We start from the raw sequence: 16,752 nt of genomic DNA, 5'->3' as shown, positions 1-16,752 counted from the left end.
GTGTAGCTACTGTTGTAGACATACTGTATTATAATATAGTAACAAGCTGTTCAGTGGTGTAGCTACTGTTGTAGACATACTGTATTATAATAGTAACAAGCTGTTCAGTGGTGTAGCTACTATTGTAGACATACTGTATTATAATATAGTAACAAGCTGTTCAGTGGTGTAGCTACTGTTGTAGACATACTGTATTATAATAGTAACAAGCTGTTCAGTGGTGTAGCTACTGTTGTAGACATACTGTATTATAATAGTAACAGGATCAAGTCAGAAGATGCTGACAAACTCCAAACAAGTACATGTCCTTACACAACACCTGTAGAGACCACATGATGGGGGTGTGTACCTGTTAGCTATGGTGTATTGTGGTACCAAGAGTTCATAACTCTCTTGGTGGTACTGGACGACATGCTAGTAACTAACACACATTCCAACAACGTTTGGAGGAACTGTTATATGCACCAAATATGGCAACATATTATATACTAACATGGCTTTAATCTTAAGTGTGGTCACATGACAGGGTGTGAGAGGTACTAGGAATGCTGAGAGACATTCCGATACTGAGCAACATATCGAGCAAACCCCCATTACTTCATTGTTGGCAAAACTGAAATAATAGACAATGATATGACCACAGGATGGAATAGTGTAGTGACTGCTCATTATAATGATGTCACTAGATGCTGTACAAGTCACTATCATCCCCTGAGGGGACAGGTATACTCATAGCAACGGAAGGCAGAAGATTTCCTCCACTACACAAGACAACATGGTCACCATATTACTAGACCACTATGTGACTCACGTAGTGGTTGCCATAATGCCCAACACATGATGCCCAACTCCTCAGACATTTTAAACTGGGAGGGAAGTGACACAGGTTGTTACATCGTGAGGGGGTGGGGAGAGCAGTGTCAGAGTAGTAACAGGCGTTACAATATGTCGTACGACACATGTCAGGACATGGTGGTACGGTGAGGGGTGGTGGACTATAAATGTAAAATACTGTATTTATAATTAGTAGAGTACAAGGACATACTCACCGACTACATGGTCTGTATCTGTTCCTTGGATTGTTACAGAAGTGGGGGGAACAGGTGGGAGGACACTCTAATGACATAGTGATGTGATGGCATACAGTTCAATGATGGGATAACACTAACCACATTGATCTGGCTTGACACATTTCCTATTCTTTTCATCTAGTACAGTACCAGATGGACACTGACAACCAACCACACATTGTAGTGTACATATCACTGGTCCTGGATCATTACATGTTGGGGGACATGCTGTACCGCATGTTGTGAACACCTGACCCTCTAAAGGGCATTCTGGGGAGGGGGGTGGAGGATAATGGTGACACACAAAGAACCAGATGATGTAACTTACTACACTGGACCACAGGTGGACATGGTGCTCTAACACACTGAACTACTTGTAGTGAACAGGTCTGACCAGTTGGACATCCTCCATTATCAAGATCACAAGATGGATTACAAAATACTTCACCAGTTGGCTTGTATACCTCACATTTTGATCCTGTAGGACATCTCACTGATGCACAAGGATCAGCTGTAACAAATAATGAGGATGGGACATAACTGGTACACATGGAATGTAGTGCTGACATTTTGAACAATCAGTTATAACTGGTATTTGCAGATTCACAAAGATACTCTAACAGTGATGGATAACTGTAATCAGGGGTGGCTCCAGGAGAGTTTCTGAGGTTTCCAGAAACCGGTCAAGTGTATTCAAGCAGTTAAAATATATTTTGCATTCATTTGCAAAGGCACAATATGTTCAGATCGAGATACTCTAATAGAGCAGTCAATCACTCTAATAAATTGAGCAGTCACAGAAGCAATGTAACAAGCTGTGTAGAGGGCAGTCATTCATAGTAGGCAGTTACCTTTTTATCTTTTATGTGGTCTTTACCAAAAATCTGGCTATACTCCTGATCAGAAACCATGCAGTCACCAAAATCCTGGAGCCGCCTATGTGAAGTAGCTGCTGCTCATTATAACAACCAGCTAAAAGAAAGAATGAAGCTGGATCATTACTCTACTGTATGTAATTTTGGGAATTTCTTGAGCATGGTCGGTGATTTTTGGACACAGCTCAAAAGCATAATGCTCAGTAATCTCACTAAGTATTGTTGAGTAAACTTACTACACTGGACCACAGGTGGACATGGAGCTCTAACACACTGAACCTGTTGTAGTGAACAGGTCTGACCAGTTGGACATCCTCCATTATCAAGATCACAAGATGGATTACAAAATGTTTCACCAGTTGGTTCAAACACTTCACATTGTGATCCTGTAGGACAGGTCACTGACTCACAAGGATCAGCTGTAACAAGTGATATGTTGTATCATGTAACACCATCAAGGACATTACCTGGTAGACAAGCTTTCTCAGTACAAGCCACTAAACCATTTTTGGTACATGTACTAGTGTAGACACACATGAGGACATATTACAAGATGTGATGTCATCATTACCATGTGTTACAATCTAGTGGATATGTGTCTCCTGGGAGCAACGTCCTGTTGCCAACTCTACACACTAATAGACCAGTATACAACATAAGGCTAGCAGTATAAAATTATCAAAGATTTAAGTGGACTAGTGCTGAAACAGATTTTCTTTGATAGAAAGTTTTCCATGTTACCGCTATAAATGTCATTATGTTTATTAGCTATAAATGTCATTATGTTTATTAGCTATAAATGTCATTATGTTTATTAGCTATAAATGTCATTATGTTTATTGATTTAAATTGTAAGCAAAATAATAGTTTAATGCCGGATGATGTCAGTCTGTAGGATTCCTGGAAAGACTTTTGTTAGGATATCCACCGGATATATAATTATAATCTGTTTCAGTTCTAAGTCATATTATAGATATGCATGGTCTGCTATGAACCAATATCACTTTAATGAATTGTAAAATTATAACAAGAAACTTCATAGCTACATACTTTGTGTACAATTAGCCCCTACTGGTAATGGAGTAAGGTCTTGTAGCTCTTCTTACCTAGCTAACACAAATTCCAGTTTGTGTATAAAAGAGTTTGTGTATAAAGGAGGGTACATAACTGAAGAGTTGAATAAATTAAGTGCCAGCACTGAATGCGGGGGTGGGGGGGGGGGGAACAACTTTACACAATTCAGACATTTTTGGTGTAATTTATATCACTCCACTAGCTATTCTGGTAGAGACTGGCCAAAACAGGTGTGGTGGTTTCAGTTGCATGGGCTTTTCAGGTTTCCAGAAAACTGATTAAGCAAGACCAAGATACTGAAGCTGGCAGCAATCTTAATACGATTAGCAGTGACGTATAATATTTGATAAACTGCTGATTATCAACAACTTCAAAAAGTTAAAACTTACCCTAGGGGAATGCCCCCAACTCCCTAAATTGGCCATGTTTTGCATGTTAGTGTGCTTCTCACACTAACCTTATAAGGTATATGACTTCTACATACTATATAAGGTATGTGTCTTCTTTTAGCTATATGTAGCTATAGGCTCACCACAGAATAGTAACCAGTCATCAAATTGAGGGAATCAGAATACTCAAATATGTGTCAGTATTGCTACTACTCAGATACCACAAGGGAACAAGCCATAAAGCTATACGACTGAAGTGGAATTAAAACTGAAATGTAATGTTGATACTGAGCTCCTCTATATTTTAAGAGATTAAGATACTCTAATAGAGCAGTCATATATACTCTAATAAAACAGTCAAATAACACTATTTTACTGCTTATGAGTTTCAAAAAAAAGAACCACCTTTAAACACAGTTGCCAACTCCATATATTACAAGAAATTCTGTTGAGATGAAAGATTGCACACTTGCACCATGCAACAGTAATGACTAATTGTGTTTACATAACGACAGTTGGTGTTTACGTAACGACTAATTGTGTTAATGACTAATGGTGTTTACATAACATGATTCAATTTCATAATACAGACAGAAGATTTAAAAAAAAAATATTAATACTTTACAGCACAAGTGCTAAAGGTCTGTAGGACACCTGGTCCTACACAGCCTGCTTAAAGTTGTTACAGAATGTGTGTTTGAAAAGGTGGAGATAAGCAGAACTGATATATACTGTTTATTAATGGCTGATGTTAAGGAATCAAACCCGATACAGCTAGCAAAGATTGATGATGGGAGCTTTGTTATCAACTCATGTGCTACATTCAGCTTTACTGCTGCTTTGACTCTAATTGGTTAGTAACTTCTTGACTGTCTTTTTGTAAATGACTATAGCCAAGTAGAGTTATTAATTGGGAGTGCAGAAATACTGCTATGATTAAAGCAAAGTTTTACTATTCATTCTCAACTATACAAAATACTAATAATTCTCACTGTGCATCCTGGGAATGCGATCAATTTCCTATCACTCCAAAGATGCTTCCCTGGAGATGGGCCATATTTCTGGCCCTATGGACTGGTAGATGTCCTCCATAGCTAATTACTTATTATATTTATTTATTATCTATAAAAAAGCTATTATCACTGATAGATGGCATGTACTGTTTTAGTCTTTTACAGCCAACTTGTTTTAGCAGACAATTAAATATCATAAACTCTAGTTACATACTCACCACACTGGGGACAGCATTCTCTAGGGGGTACTGCAGTATCTACTCCAGTAGTACATTTTGGTATAGCACACAGTACAGCCTATACACAAGGTAGAGTATGACAACACCAACCTGAATGACTCATTACAACAATACACACATCCACTATACTACTGGACAACATGTTGGGTGGTGAGGTTGCCACACCAAGTGTGACGTAATTATGCTGTACCCACCACCATCCTAGAATAATAGTATATATTATGTCTAGTTGTGGCTGGCTGGCTGAGTATGACTGTCATTATGCATATTCTGACAAATAGCTCTGTATGGAGCAATTTGTCATTGTAAGTGGCAATACTTCATGAATACATCATCAAGTTACATTGTATTGGTAAACATTACTAGTAGCCAGCCATTATAAGCAGCAGCAGCCCTACAATATAGTGTATTGAGTACATGTAATAATCAGCTAGCTTGCTATAGACCATGCAGAACTTTTCACTGTCAGTGTGAATATACACTTGCTAGTCATAAATGAATGATGGTATGAAGTCATATAAAGTGATATGGACCCTGCTACCTTGATGATGTAATGTAATTATGCACGGTTGTCATGGTATCTGTTGGTCCACAATGGTCCTGTTTTTGTCTGTGTCTTGTCATTGTGTTGACTTACAGAGCAATCAACAGGACACTGTGAGGGTTGTACACATCTATTGTTAGTGACATCGATGAGTTTTCCAGGAGGACAACCACACCCTGGTTGACATTGTAGAGTACACACCAGACCAGGATTAGTACAGGTAGCTGGACAAGTCTTACATCTCTGGAACACTTGACCTTGTATTGGACATGAACGACCTATAACACACACAGAGATGTGACACATGACATAACGATGAGGATCAAACAACCACTATATACACTGACTGACTACAGTAATATTATGATCTTTCTATAATATAGTATGTCTCTTCTGAATTGGGACCGTGTCATCATGTTATGGCATAAACAAGGTCTACTAAAATCATTCCTAGCAATGAAAAAATTAAGTTAACAACTCTCGTATCTCTCCATAACTACAGATTGCTTATCTATAAGTAATATTGTAAGCCATGACTAGCCTCAAAGTGCAAATTTAGCTTGCCACACATCCCAGCTCTGAAAGGTATTAAATTGGTGTTACCTCTGGCTCTCAGGCTTTGTTTTTTAATTTCCTTTCCCTGCCAGTCCCTTACTTCCATCTCTTAAAAATCTGTCCAATGGTCAGTACATAATTAATTGCCTTCCTAGTTACCAAATTATATCTTGTCACTCACCACCACATCTTCTCTGGCAACTTCTCTTGGACAGAAAGTTGTTAGCATTTCCTCCACACCCGCCATAATTGAACTGCTCACACTGGCCTGTTCTCTTGTTGAAGAAGTAGCGTTTAAACAGTCCATCACATGGTCCAACATCACTATCCAGCAGGCAAGGATCTGTAGTTGCTACATAGCTAACTATCAGTGTATGTGATGATACTCACTTCTCCTTGTGTAGTAAGTAGCTGAAGTGACTGCTACCAGGACCAGTAAGAGAAGCAGTTGTTGCTGCATAACTTCAACTTCAGTAAAACTGTCCAAGTCAAATGACTAGCCACTAGTGACTACTAGCCTTTAACTAACTGTGTAAGGCTTCTAAAAATGTAATACATACGTAGCATAAAAAGTGTTTGGAAAACGGCAAAAAAAAGTAGTTCACAAAAGGTACGAAAAACGAAAAAAAATTCGCTGCGAGCAGGGTTCGAACCTGCGCGGGGAGACCCCATTGGATTTCAAGTCCAACGCCTTAACCACTCGGCCATCACAGCAACACGACTAACTAAGGTGATTTTTGTATAATTTATTTCTTGCAGTACGTTTATTTTCACTGGGTGGCGCGAAAATACAAATGGACGAAGACTCATCAGAAGTAGACGAAGTTATTGATAAACTTAGCGGACCTGGTTGGTTAGTTAATCACAACAGTACTCCTATTTACCCATCCGTTAGGTCTAGCCGAGTACTTGGACTTTCTGGAGACGTCAAGCAGCCCAGCGCGTCTAGAGGTACCGATAACACTGATCATGTGTAGTGTAGTGTAGTGTTCCAATACTGTAGGAGCAACAAGCAACCTTACACACTCCCCATATTGACCAAGTGTTGAGTAGTTATCATGAGCGGGGCAGTGCCAGCCCTCCTAACGCAGTTCAAACTAGGCTGGTAGTACTGGAACAGCAACTGGCTAGTTTACTGAAGAGAAGTGAACAGGTATATCTGCTTTCTTGTTAGCATGGTAAACCTTCCCTTATTAGGGTTTAACTCCGAGGAAGACTGCTACTGCAAATAGTGCTCAAAAGTGTGTTACTATAGTAACCAGCAAGTGTAAACTATTACTAATAGGAAGAGAAGGAGCTCATGTGACCCGAGCACCTCTAGTGATGCAAGGAGACAAGACAGAGAGCGATATGTGTCATCACATCGGGAAGATCGTAGGAAGAGAATGACTCTAATGCGGAACAAGAAAGTGGACGCCAGTGACAATTCTACTCAGGTATAATAATGTATAGTTTTGTTACCCCTCAGTGATCTCCCTTAGTGTGCACACCTGTAACATGTGTTAGTGTGTCATGATCCACCTACCCCAGGCAGGTAGTCACAGTTCAAGGAAGGAGCATTTGCAACAAGCATGCTTGTGGTGAATAGCAGTAACTTGGACGTTGTCACTATAGAGATGGATATATAGCTTTTGCAAATTCCACCTTTTGTCTGACCTGGGATAGGTGGGACATGGTCACAGCTTTTGTATTATATTCTGTAGGTAGTTGCATGTGTGATCAGTTTACCTTTTGGGTTATACTACACCATCAGGTTGCTGTACTATCAAACCACACCCACAACTTGTTGGGTCTGCTTATGCTACCTGCATGGGCTCAAATCAGTGCCAGGAATTATGATACAGTACAATCTTTCAAGATGGCTAAAAGTTTTTCTACATGACGATGGTTTAGCAAACTTATTTGTTACAATATGATTGAATACAAGTGATTTAGTGACACAAGATGAAGAGCAGTATACACGCGATGGTTTCTTGATGTTGAACATTGCTGGTGTTTGCCTGTGGAGTTTGTGTCCATTACAAATTGTCCTCTTGCTTGAAGGTTGAACAGCTCCCAATTCTTGTGATGGGTTGATGTGATACCAGTGAGTTATGTTTTATATGCCCCCCCATCAAGAGTTGTAGGCAATGACATAGACGGTTTGTGGTTATCGGGGCGAACCTGAGCTAGTCCCACATTAGCATGAATTTTCCATATTTGTTTGTACAGTTAACAGTGTCTGGTACAATCCTACCAGCGTTTACTCATTCATACGACCCAACAGTGTCGCGGTAAGCACGCTGCAAGTATTTACTGAACTTATTTGTTTGTTTGTATGGTTGACAGTGTCACAGTAAGTAGCTTAAATATGTCTGAATTCTTTGTTTGTCTCCCTTTTAATGCTAGTCTTGATCGAGGCCTCAATTAATTCTGGTATAGCTAGCATAGCCACAGTAACTGAGGAAAGCCTAAGGGACCGCCCAGCTGTGACACCAAAAAGACCAAGTTTTTATGAGAACTGTCCTGTTGAGACACAGACTAGTCATATAAAGAGTCATCTTTACTTCACAATCAGTGTTATTATTGTGTCATTGAAACAAAGCCAGATATGACAATGTCATTCATAATGAAATGATGACATGTACTGTTGACTTCTGTTATGCCAGCTGACCCAGATTTCTTGTTATTTGATCTGTAGCTCAGCCTGTACATGTCTGACCTGTAAAATAACAGTACACCAGAGCATGCACTGACATGTTCTTCATACTACTACTAGTGCTGAGCAATATGACAATGTTTTAGTCAAACCGCAGTATCTGTTTTTGATATGGTCCAGTTTTTTTAACTACCGCAAATACCGTGAATTCTAAAAACACAAGTCTTTTAGTAGCTAAAATAACATTCCCTGTGTGTAAAGTACCTTGTGTGAAGAAGTCTACTTACAGGGATATGTACTGCAGTAAATATACAATTGGCTTTCGACACAATTCTGAATTTTTTCTGTGTCTAAATCTAGTGCTGTAGGTCTAAAATAGCATCAAAGTAAGGTATGCCAATAATTTAGTCATACCGCAATATCAAGTTCGCAGTACTGTACCGTCTATGAAATATCAAAACCGCTCAACACTACTTCATACTATAGTTCTGACAGGATAATATTATCTGTAAGAGTTAATAATAGAGGAAGTGTCCAACACAGTACAGAACCCCTACAAGTGATGTCACCAGATGTGTTGACGTGTACACAATGGCAGAACAAGGAGATGTGATGACAATCTTCACATATACAGTGTAGACTGACAGAATCCCTTTTTGACTCGCACAGAATCATTTGTAGAGGCTCTGTACTTACTAGACACTATTATTAATTATGTCAAAACATTGCCACTTGACAATTTATCATAGCCAATTGTCACTCCTCAGGCACACCCTGGGATGCTCTGTCCAGTACAAAAACCAGCCATAGAGCTTTGTTCAAATCAGAGCCATGCAATGCAATTGATCAGTTGCTACACAAACCCTATCACAATACCGCTACCTAATAGCCTACCTCTACCTAATAGCCTACCGCTACCTAATAGCCTACCTCTACCTAATAGCCTACCCCTACCTAATAGCCTACCGCTACCTAATAGCCTACCACTACCTAATAGCCTACCTCTACCTAATAGCCTACCTCTACCTAATAGCCTACCGCTACCTAATAGCCTACCTCTACCTAATAGCCTACCTCTACCTAATAGCCTACCACTACCTAATAGCCTACCACTACCTAATAGCCTACCTCTACCTAATAGCCTACCGCTACCTAATAGCCTACCTCTACCTAATAGCCTACCCCTACCTAATAGCCTACCGCTACCTAATAGCCTACCACTACCTAATAGCCTACCTCTACCTAATAGCCTACCTCTACCTAATAGCCTACCGCTACCTAATAGCCTACCTCTACCTAATAGCCTACCCCTACCTAATAGCCTACCTCTACCTAATAGCCTACCACTACCTAATAGCCTACCCCTACCTAATAGCCTACCTCTACCTAATAGCCTACCGCTACCTAATAGCCTACCTCTACCTAATAGCCTACCCCTACCTAATAGCCTACCTCTACCTAATAGCCTACCGCTACCTAATAGCCTACCTCTACCTAATAGCCTACCTCTACCTAATAGCCTACCGCTACCTAATAGCCTACCACTGCCTAATAGCCTACCTCTACCTAATAGCCTACCACTACCTAATAGCCTACCTCTACCTAATAGCCTACCACTACCTAATAGCCTACCTCTACCTAATAGCCTACCACTACCTAATAGCCTACCACTGCCTAATAGCCTACCTCTACCTAATAGCCTACCGCTACCTAATAGCCTACCTCTACCTAATAGCCTACCACTACCTAATAGCCTACCTCTACCTAATAGCCTACCACTACCTAATAGCCTACTGCCAAGAGTCAAAAGCCTTTGATGTCACCCTAGCACCATCCTGTATCATCAGTAGTGTTAGTAAAGGATGTTTCTAAACTACTGTATAATATTACAGAGGGTGTCCGTTTGACATCACACTAGATATTTTTTTTGTATAATTACAGGTTATTTTTGTGAATGCATGAGGCAAGTTACAAGCTGAAAAATGCTGGTAAAAATAAGAATGCTGTAGTGTATTTATTATTGCTTAGTAATATTGCTTCGCAGCTGGAAGAAACAGGGCCACTGAACTCCAGCAGCAGTCCCTTCTATGGGCTATTATTATGAGTAACTCACTCAGTGTAGTGATTTCAATTAATTACAAGAAAGTTTCATTTTCTCACAAGAGTTCCATTGATTTTTGCTGCCTCAGAAACATGGAAATGACAAACACTTAACAGATAACCTCTATATATGAATGATTGGTAACTGTTAAAAGGGCACACAGCTCAGAATACAATTAATCTCATAATTGTAATTACTGGGCAGTAATCACTTCATACATTGTTAAAGGATCTATACCATATCATTCCTAGCTACTCACTAAAGAATTAGATAATGAAAGAGAGAGACGATGGAAGGCTGAACAAGCCGCCAGGAAACTTATTGACCATATTAGGTTATTACAGGCATCAGGTGATCCACTGTCCCATTGTCAACATAATTGTAGTCACGGTAACCATAGAGGAAGAGCAGAGACGTAAACACGAGTTAGCACTCTCTAGAGTGATGAGGTTAGAACAAGAACTGGCAAGACGAGAAGAAGCAGTACAAGGTCACTCTGAGGAAGCCACACAGTTAAAGGTGTTGTGTGTATCTGATTGGTTATTATGTATGAGTTACTTGTGATGTCACAGGCTGCCATGACAACCATGAAGAACCAATTTAGTGAGCTGCGTAGTATCCATGACAACCAGTTGAAGGTGTTGGAGGAAACAAGACAAACTAATAAACAACATTTAGACCAATGGGAAGTGGAGAGGACTAAACTGGTATGTGTTGTGTATAGTCAGTGTGGGTGTGGCTGACCCAACAATTGTGGGACTTGTACCATCTCATAAACAACTGGGTACTTCATTCCAAGGTGTAGGGTGTTAGATAACTGCTGGAATTGTGTGTTAGTCTCTCTGTTGCCAGTTAAGAGTCCAAATTTTAAATTTACATAAACACTCTCACTACCACTGCAATCAGCACCACTGTGTACTGATGAGGAGGTGCTCAGGCCTGAACAGACACTCAGTCAAAAATTCTTTTTTTAAAAATGTCTGGTAGTATGGTTGGGAAAAAGTTTACCATTTACTGTTTTTACTACAGTAAACCCTCAGCTATCCTCATTAGTCTAATATTGTTGATCAAATGAGTAAATTGATTGGATAATTGAACTTTAGATAGTACATTATGTATCCATAACCTTGTTTACAAACCTGACTGTTCTATTAGAGTAGTTAAGCAAAGCTCTATTTACAAATTGACCATCTCAACCCTTTGTTATAATAGAGATCACATGATCTAGTTACATGTACTGATAGAGATTATATGATCTAGTTATACAGAGCTAAGGACAATGAGTCTCAAGTCTGTGCAGCACAAAAGGAGGTGGGGCTACTACGCAGGACTGTTAAACAGCTCAGGCAACAATTAACACAAGTTCAAGAACTCCTAACTAACAGAGAGCTGGAGCATCGGTGAGTATATGGTGTGTGTTAATTGGAGTATTAGTGGGTGTGTGCAGTAATGCTGTAACTTGTGAGGTGATAATGACATGTGTATCCACATATCCTACAGGATTATATTGGTTATCCGTTGATGTTTGCTGTCCAATTACTTTGAAGACCAGTCTCAAGACTAAATGTACTCTAATAAAGCAGTCAGTGCTTCTCAAAAAAGTGCACCTAAGAGAACAGAGCTAGCAGGGTCCTGTGTTTTACACATACTCTTTAACTGTCTCCTCCAGTTAATAGTACATGGTTACAAAGTACCAATAGGGGGTGACTATAAACTCTTGATTAAACCCATCTTGGAATATAATAACTCATTCATATTTCATAATTAGTTGTAGTCCATAGATTCATTGTGTTTGGTACAAAATCAAGTCTTAGCATTGATACTGTGTATTGTAGTCATCAATAACAATCTCAAAGGGAGTCAGATCCAAATTAGAGTTGTCTATAGATATATCTGATTATCAAGATATAATAACACTTATCGAGAGAAGGTTTATTTATGAAAACAACCCCTTTATCAAATGTTGTTGCTTTTATGATTCTTAACTTAGCAGACCCTAATTTGATACAATGTCATTTAATGTCAGATCAACCTGACCTACTCTTCCCTGTATGAGAGTCCCCTAGGGGAATACCCGTAATGACACACCCCTTCCTTATAGTAAACAATTGGAGGAACATGTTGGAGGAAAGGAGGTGCGACAGGTGATAGATGATGAGGTTGCTAAGCAACGACACCAAATGGACAGTGTTGTGGAGGAGTACAAAATAAAGTGAGTAGGTCACATGATCCCTAGATGGATCACATGATCTCCACCCACAGGTTGTCAGAACAACACCAGATGATTGCTGCCATGGAGACAGAGTTTCGTTCTACTCTAGCCAATGAGAATAGTCGATATCAGGAGGTGTGGTTTACTAAGTCACACCCTTTTAATCAGCCACACCCTCTTATTAGCTGGATAAGTTGTACAAGTCACTACAAGAAGAGCTCCAGGCTAGTCACGACACTGCTGTCATGGCAACACAACGAGAACAGAAGAGTACTTGTATGGTAGCTGATTTGACTGCGGTGAGGGATCATGTGATCAGTCACGTGATCTCATGTGACCTCATCAGATGGTGAAGGAACAACGAGGTAGGATAGTTGAACTGAACAAGTGTAAACAGGAGTGTGTAGCAGAGTATAAGGTAGTGTGGTTAATGTTGTGTCACCATTACCCCCCCCCCTCCCCCAGGAGAGGATTGTCACACTAGAAAGTGAGGTAGCCATTAAGTGTAGACTACAAGCTGAAGTGAACACCCTACAAGAGGTAAGCTCTACAGGGGGTAAGCTGTAACACTTCATCTACTCAATCCATATTAGTACTGTTTGATAGAGTTTGTTTCATTTTGTTATTTCTGTACCAATTATAAACCAGTTGTGAAGGAGTTGTTCACTGATATTTGCCATTTTGTCAAACATGACAACATTGTCATTGGCTTGTAAGCCTTCCTCCTCCAAAAATATGTGCTGTACATGTGTCATGAAAATCTCATCCAGAGGTGTTTTATCTTTCTATTTGTGACTTTTAGCTGCCACCAGTCTCTATCATATAATGCCATACTCCAGCCTACATGCTAATTACAGTCACAATCTTCTATATATATAATGCTGTCTGTCTGTCTGTCTCCAACGCCCGTAACTCAACAACCAAAGCACGTATCGACACGGGACTTTAACGAAATTAAGTGCTCACCATCTGGCAACTCCAAGTTTGTTGTTACAAATCGCTGCCTGTTTCCATTCACTCCCTATAAAGCTTTGAAGGCGTTGGTGTAGAGGAAAACTTGAGCTAAATTCCTGTCAAAACGACGAACAAACAGCCAAAGCATTAGCGCATAGAACTGTTAACCCAAATGTCCAAGGTTCGATTCCTGCCCATGACACCTTTTTTTTTTCTTCTCAGTGCCACCTTTTCGTGACACACCTTTTCATATGTCAGCTATTGACGACGATTACTCGACAATCTGTGCATGTATCGACATGATTCACACGCGAAATGAAACGCTCACCACCTGGCTACGTCGAAAAGTTTATTGCAAGCTTCTACGTGCGTTCCTTCGTCCACTACAGCACGTTGAAGGTCATGATGTAGAGAAAACTTCAGCATTGCTAACCACACGATAAACAACTCAGCTGGTAAAGCACCTCCCTGAAGTTGTTGCGGTTACTGTTGTGTAGTGTATGGGTTCGAATCCTGCCAGTGAAAAAACTTTTTTTTCGTTTTATATACCTTTTTGGTGCATACTTTTCTAACTCTTCTCATATAAGTTCATAGCATCCTGGTATTGTTACACCACATATGGACTGTTGGAAAAGTATACAGTAACACTTTTGATAGGCATAGGGCAGGCATGGGCAGGCCAATTTGGTGCATGTTCGAGTGCCTTCTCTTTGTAACTCCAATTCTTTGTGATGTGATGAAGTGTGTACCTGTGTATTAAGTCCATTTCACTGCTTGCAGTATAGCTACAAGTGCTTTAATACTGTCGACCACATTATTACAGTGTCTGCATGATAGCAAGAGTATATAATATACTCTTGATGATAGGATAGCACCACATAATTTGCACATGTCTTGATAATTATTGATTTAGCTTACATGCAATTCTGCTGTTTCATGTTCTCATCACTTTAACTATTAGGCTTGCACGATGGTGGAATAAGGTATCATGCATGCTACTTTAGGACATGATCTTTAATGCTTCATTCCTAATGTATTGATTCATGTTATTGTTTGTTTGTTTGTTTGTTTGTTTGTTTGTTTATCGCTGTTTGAAGACCTCAGTTATTGTGGTTAAAGTGAAAATGTGAAATGGTGACATGGTCCTACACGTACGGTCGTTCCTTCGTCCACTACAACATGTTGAAGGCCATGATGTAGCGAAAACTTCAGCTGCATTCCATTTCTAACCACACGATAAACAATTCAGCTTGTAAAGCACCTCCCTGAAGTTGTTGCAGTTACTACTGTGTAGGGTATGGGGCCACAGGCATAACTTTCTTTTGTCATTTTGTCTACATTTTTGGTGCATCACAGTACTCCTTCTAACTTAACTTTTTGCTTATAATAAGTTCATAGCTTGCTCACAGCATACAGACTGTTGGAAAAGTATACAGTAGCACATTTAATAGGTATAGGGCAGGTGTGGGCAAGCCAATTGGGTGCATGTACGTTTGTCTGTGTGTTTCTCCTGTGTGTACACAAGGTGTGTACTGTACAGAACTGTTGTACAGTACACAAGGTGTGTACTGTACAGAACTGTTGTACAGTACACAAGGTGTGTACTGTACAGAACTGTTGTACAGTACACAAGGCGTGTACTGTACTGAACTGTTGTACAGTACGCAAGGTGTGTACTGTACAGAACTGCTGTACAGGTTGTATGCAATAGTTCAACAGGAGGGTAGCTGGAGACCCTGGCCTATCAACAATTGTACACTATGTATATAAACATCAAAATGGAGATACACTAGTTACCAAATATATAGCATTGTGTGCCAGGCAAATATTATATATAGCTGTTCTAATAAAGTACTGATATCATTTCAGGAAGGTCTGATGAAAAATTTCCTGGGTGGCATGTATTTAGTTGGACAATAGCAACTTTTTATTAGTCAAGACCTTACCATAAGTATCAAGACCTTACCATAAGTGTCAAGACCTTACCATAAGTATCAAGACCTTACCATAAGTATCAAGACCTTACCATAAGTATCAAGACCTTACCATAAGTATCAAGACCTTACCATAAGTATCAAGACCTTACCATAAGTGTCAAGACCTTACCATAAGTATCAAGACCTTACCATAAGTATCAAGACCTTACCATAAGTATCAAGACCTTACCATAAGTATCAAGACCTTACCATAAGTATCAAGACCTTACCATAAGTATCAAGACCTTACCATAAGTATCAAGACCTTACCATAAGTATCAAGATACCCTAATTGAGCAGTTATACCTCTGATACAACAGTCAAATAAAAAGGGAGTGTATAAACAGTGGAATGGACTACTGGAATGGACTACTGGAATGGTGGAATGGAATTTTTAAAAGTTCAGTATGTTTTTACATCCAAATAAGTACAACTCCTCTTATGTAAGCAAATAAATAGGATTCCCCTTGAAGTCAGTTCATTTAACATAATTCACCTCACCATAGACAAAGTTTACCAATGTAATGTACTGTACTGTAAAGTCAGTTATGAACATGCACAATAGCAGTTTATTGGGAATACCAAGAAGACTCCTGACTTAACCCTTGTTCCCAAAAAGTTAGCTAGCTAGCTGATTACATGTATGCATTGTAAAAGTACATTCACTATATAATGAAGTATTCATTATCAACTTTACCAGTTAGGCTATGGAGGGTGAACACAGAAGGCAGAGCCTGTACGAGGTGTTTACCACTAACCTAGGAGCCTAAGCAGTGCCACATTGCACACTGAACTGAACCTTCATTAAGACAGTTAGTTTCAGACAAGTAATAAAGTATTGAGCTATAAGTCATACAAGTGTTGTGGTGAGGAAAAGTATGATAAAAGAGGAGAATCCTATTTATTTGCTTACTTAAGAGGAGGAATTGTACTTATTTAGATGTAAAAATGATATTGAACTTTTAAAAATCCATTCCAGTATTCCACCGTTCCAGTAGTCCATTCCACTGTTTATACACTCCCAAATAAAAATCACTCAGATTTAGGGTTAATTTTCCTGGGGGGATGCCCCCAGACCCCCTAGGTTGGCATACTTAGTGTACTTTGCTGCA

General features: G+C 39.5%; 2 protein-coding genes and 1 non-coding gene across 3 annotated transcripts in view; 1 reads left to right on the top strand and 2 right to left on the bottom strand.

The window, feature by feature from the left end:
* Positions 1 to 578: 578 nt before the first annotated feature.
* Positions 579 to 7,968, bottom strand: LOC136263007 (keratin-associated protein 16-1-like). The gene is made up of 12 exons (XM_066057438.1): positions 6,150 to 7,968; positions 5,941 to 6,102; positions 5,298 to 5,482; positions 4,640 to 4,718; positions 2,517 to 2,580; positions 2,413 to 2,465; positions 2,182 to 2,364; positions 1,399 to 1,581; positions 1,170 to 1,340; positions 1,050 to 1,116; positions 812 to 995; positions 579 to 761 (listed from the first exon to the last, which is right to left on the bottom strand). The coding sequence occupies exons 1-12, from the start codon at positions 6,217 to 6,219 to the stop codon at positions 705 to 707; spliced, it is 1,458 nt and encodes a 485-aa protein (XP_065913510.1). The 5' UTR covers positions 6,220 to 7,968; the 3' UTR covers positions 579 to 704.
* Positions 6,392 to 6,473, bottom strand: Trnas-uga (transfer RNA serine (anticodon UGA)). Its single transcript has one exon. It is a non-coding gene; the product is annotated as a tRNA-Ser (tRNA).
* Positions 6,481 to 16,752, top strand: part of LOC136263006 (leucine-rich repeat and coiled-coil domain-containing protein 1-like) — a 20,527-nt gene continuing 10,255 nt past the window's right edge. Inside the window, exons 1-14 of the mRNA XM_066057437.1 lie at positions 6,481 to 6,608; positions 6,655 to 6,710; positions 6,763 to 6,912; positions 6,957 to 7,000; positions 7,045 to 7,195; positions 10,750 to 10,849; positions 10,899 to 11,017; positions 11,071 to 11,205; positions 11,759 to 11,898; positions 12,600 to 12,710; positions 12,761 to 12,845; positions 12,896 to 13,009; positions 13,057 to 13,128; positions 13,176 to 13,250. Of these exons, the coding sequence (XP_065913509.1) occupies positions 6,554 to 6,608; positions 6,655 to 6,710; positions 6,763 to 6,912; positions 6,957 to 7,000; positions 7,045 to 7,195; positions 10,750 to 10,849; positions 10,899 to 11,017; positions 11,071 to 11,205; positions 11,759 to 11,898; positions 12,600 to 12,710; positions 12,761 to 12,845; positions 12,896 to 13,009; positions 13,057 to 13,128; positions 13,176 to 13,250 (1,407 nt within the window). The 5' untranslated portion in view covers positions 6,481 to 6,553. The remainder of the gene's footprint in view (positions 6,609 to 6,654; positions 6,711 to 6,762; positions 6,913 to 6,956; positions 7,001 to 7,044; positions 7,196 to 10,749; positions 10,850 to 10,898; positions 11,018 to 11,070; positions 11,206 to 11,758; positions 11,899 to 12,599; positions 12,711 to 12,760; positions 12,846 to 12,895; positions 13,010 to 13,056; positions 13,129 to 13,175; positions 13,251 to 16,752) is intronic.

The sequence above is a fragment of the Dysidea avara genome, chromosome 8, assembly GCF_963678975.1.
Source record: "Dysidea avara chromosome 8, odDysAvar1.4, whole genome shotgun sequence".
Lineage (NCBI taxonomy): Eukaryota > Metazoa > Porifera > Demospongiae > Dictyoceratida > Dysideidae > Dysidea > Dysidea avara.
The sequence above is the reverse complement of the archived record's forward strand: the minus strand, read 5'-3'. Positions and strand labels throughout refer to the sequence as shown.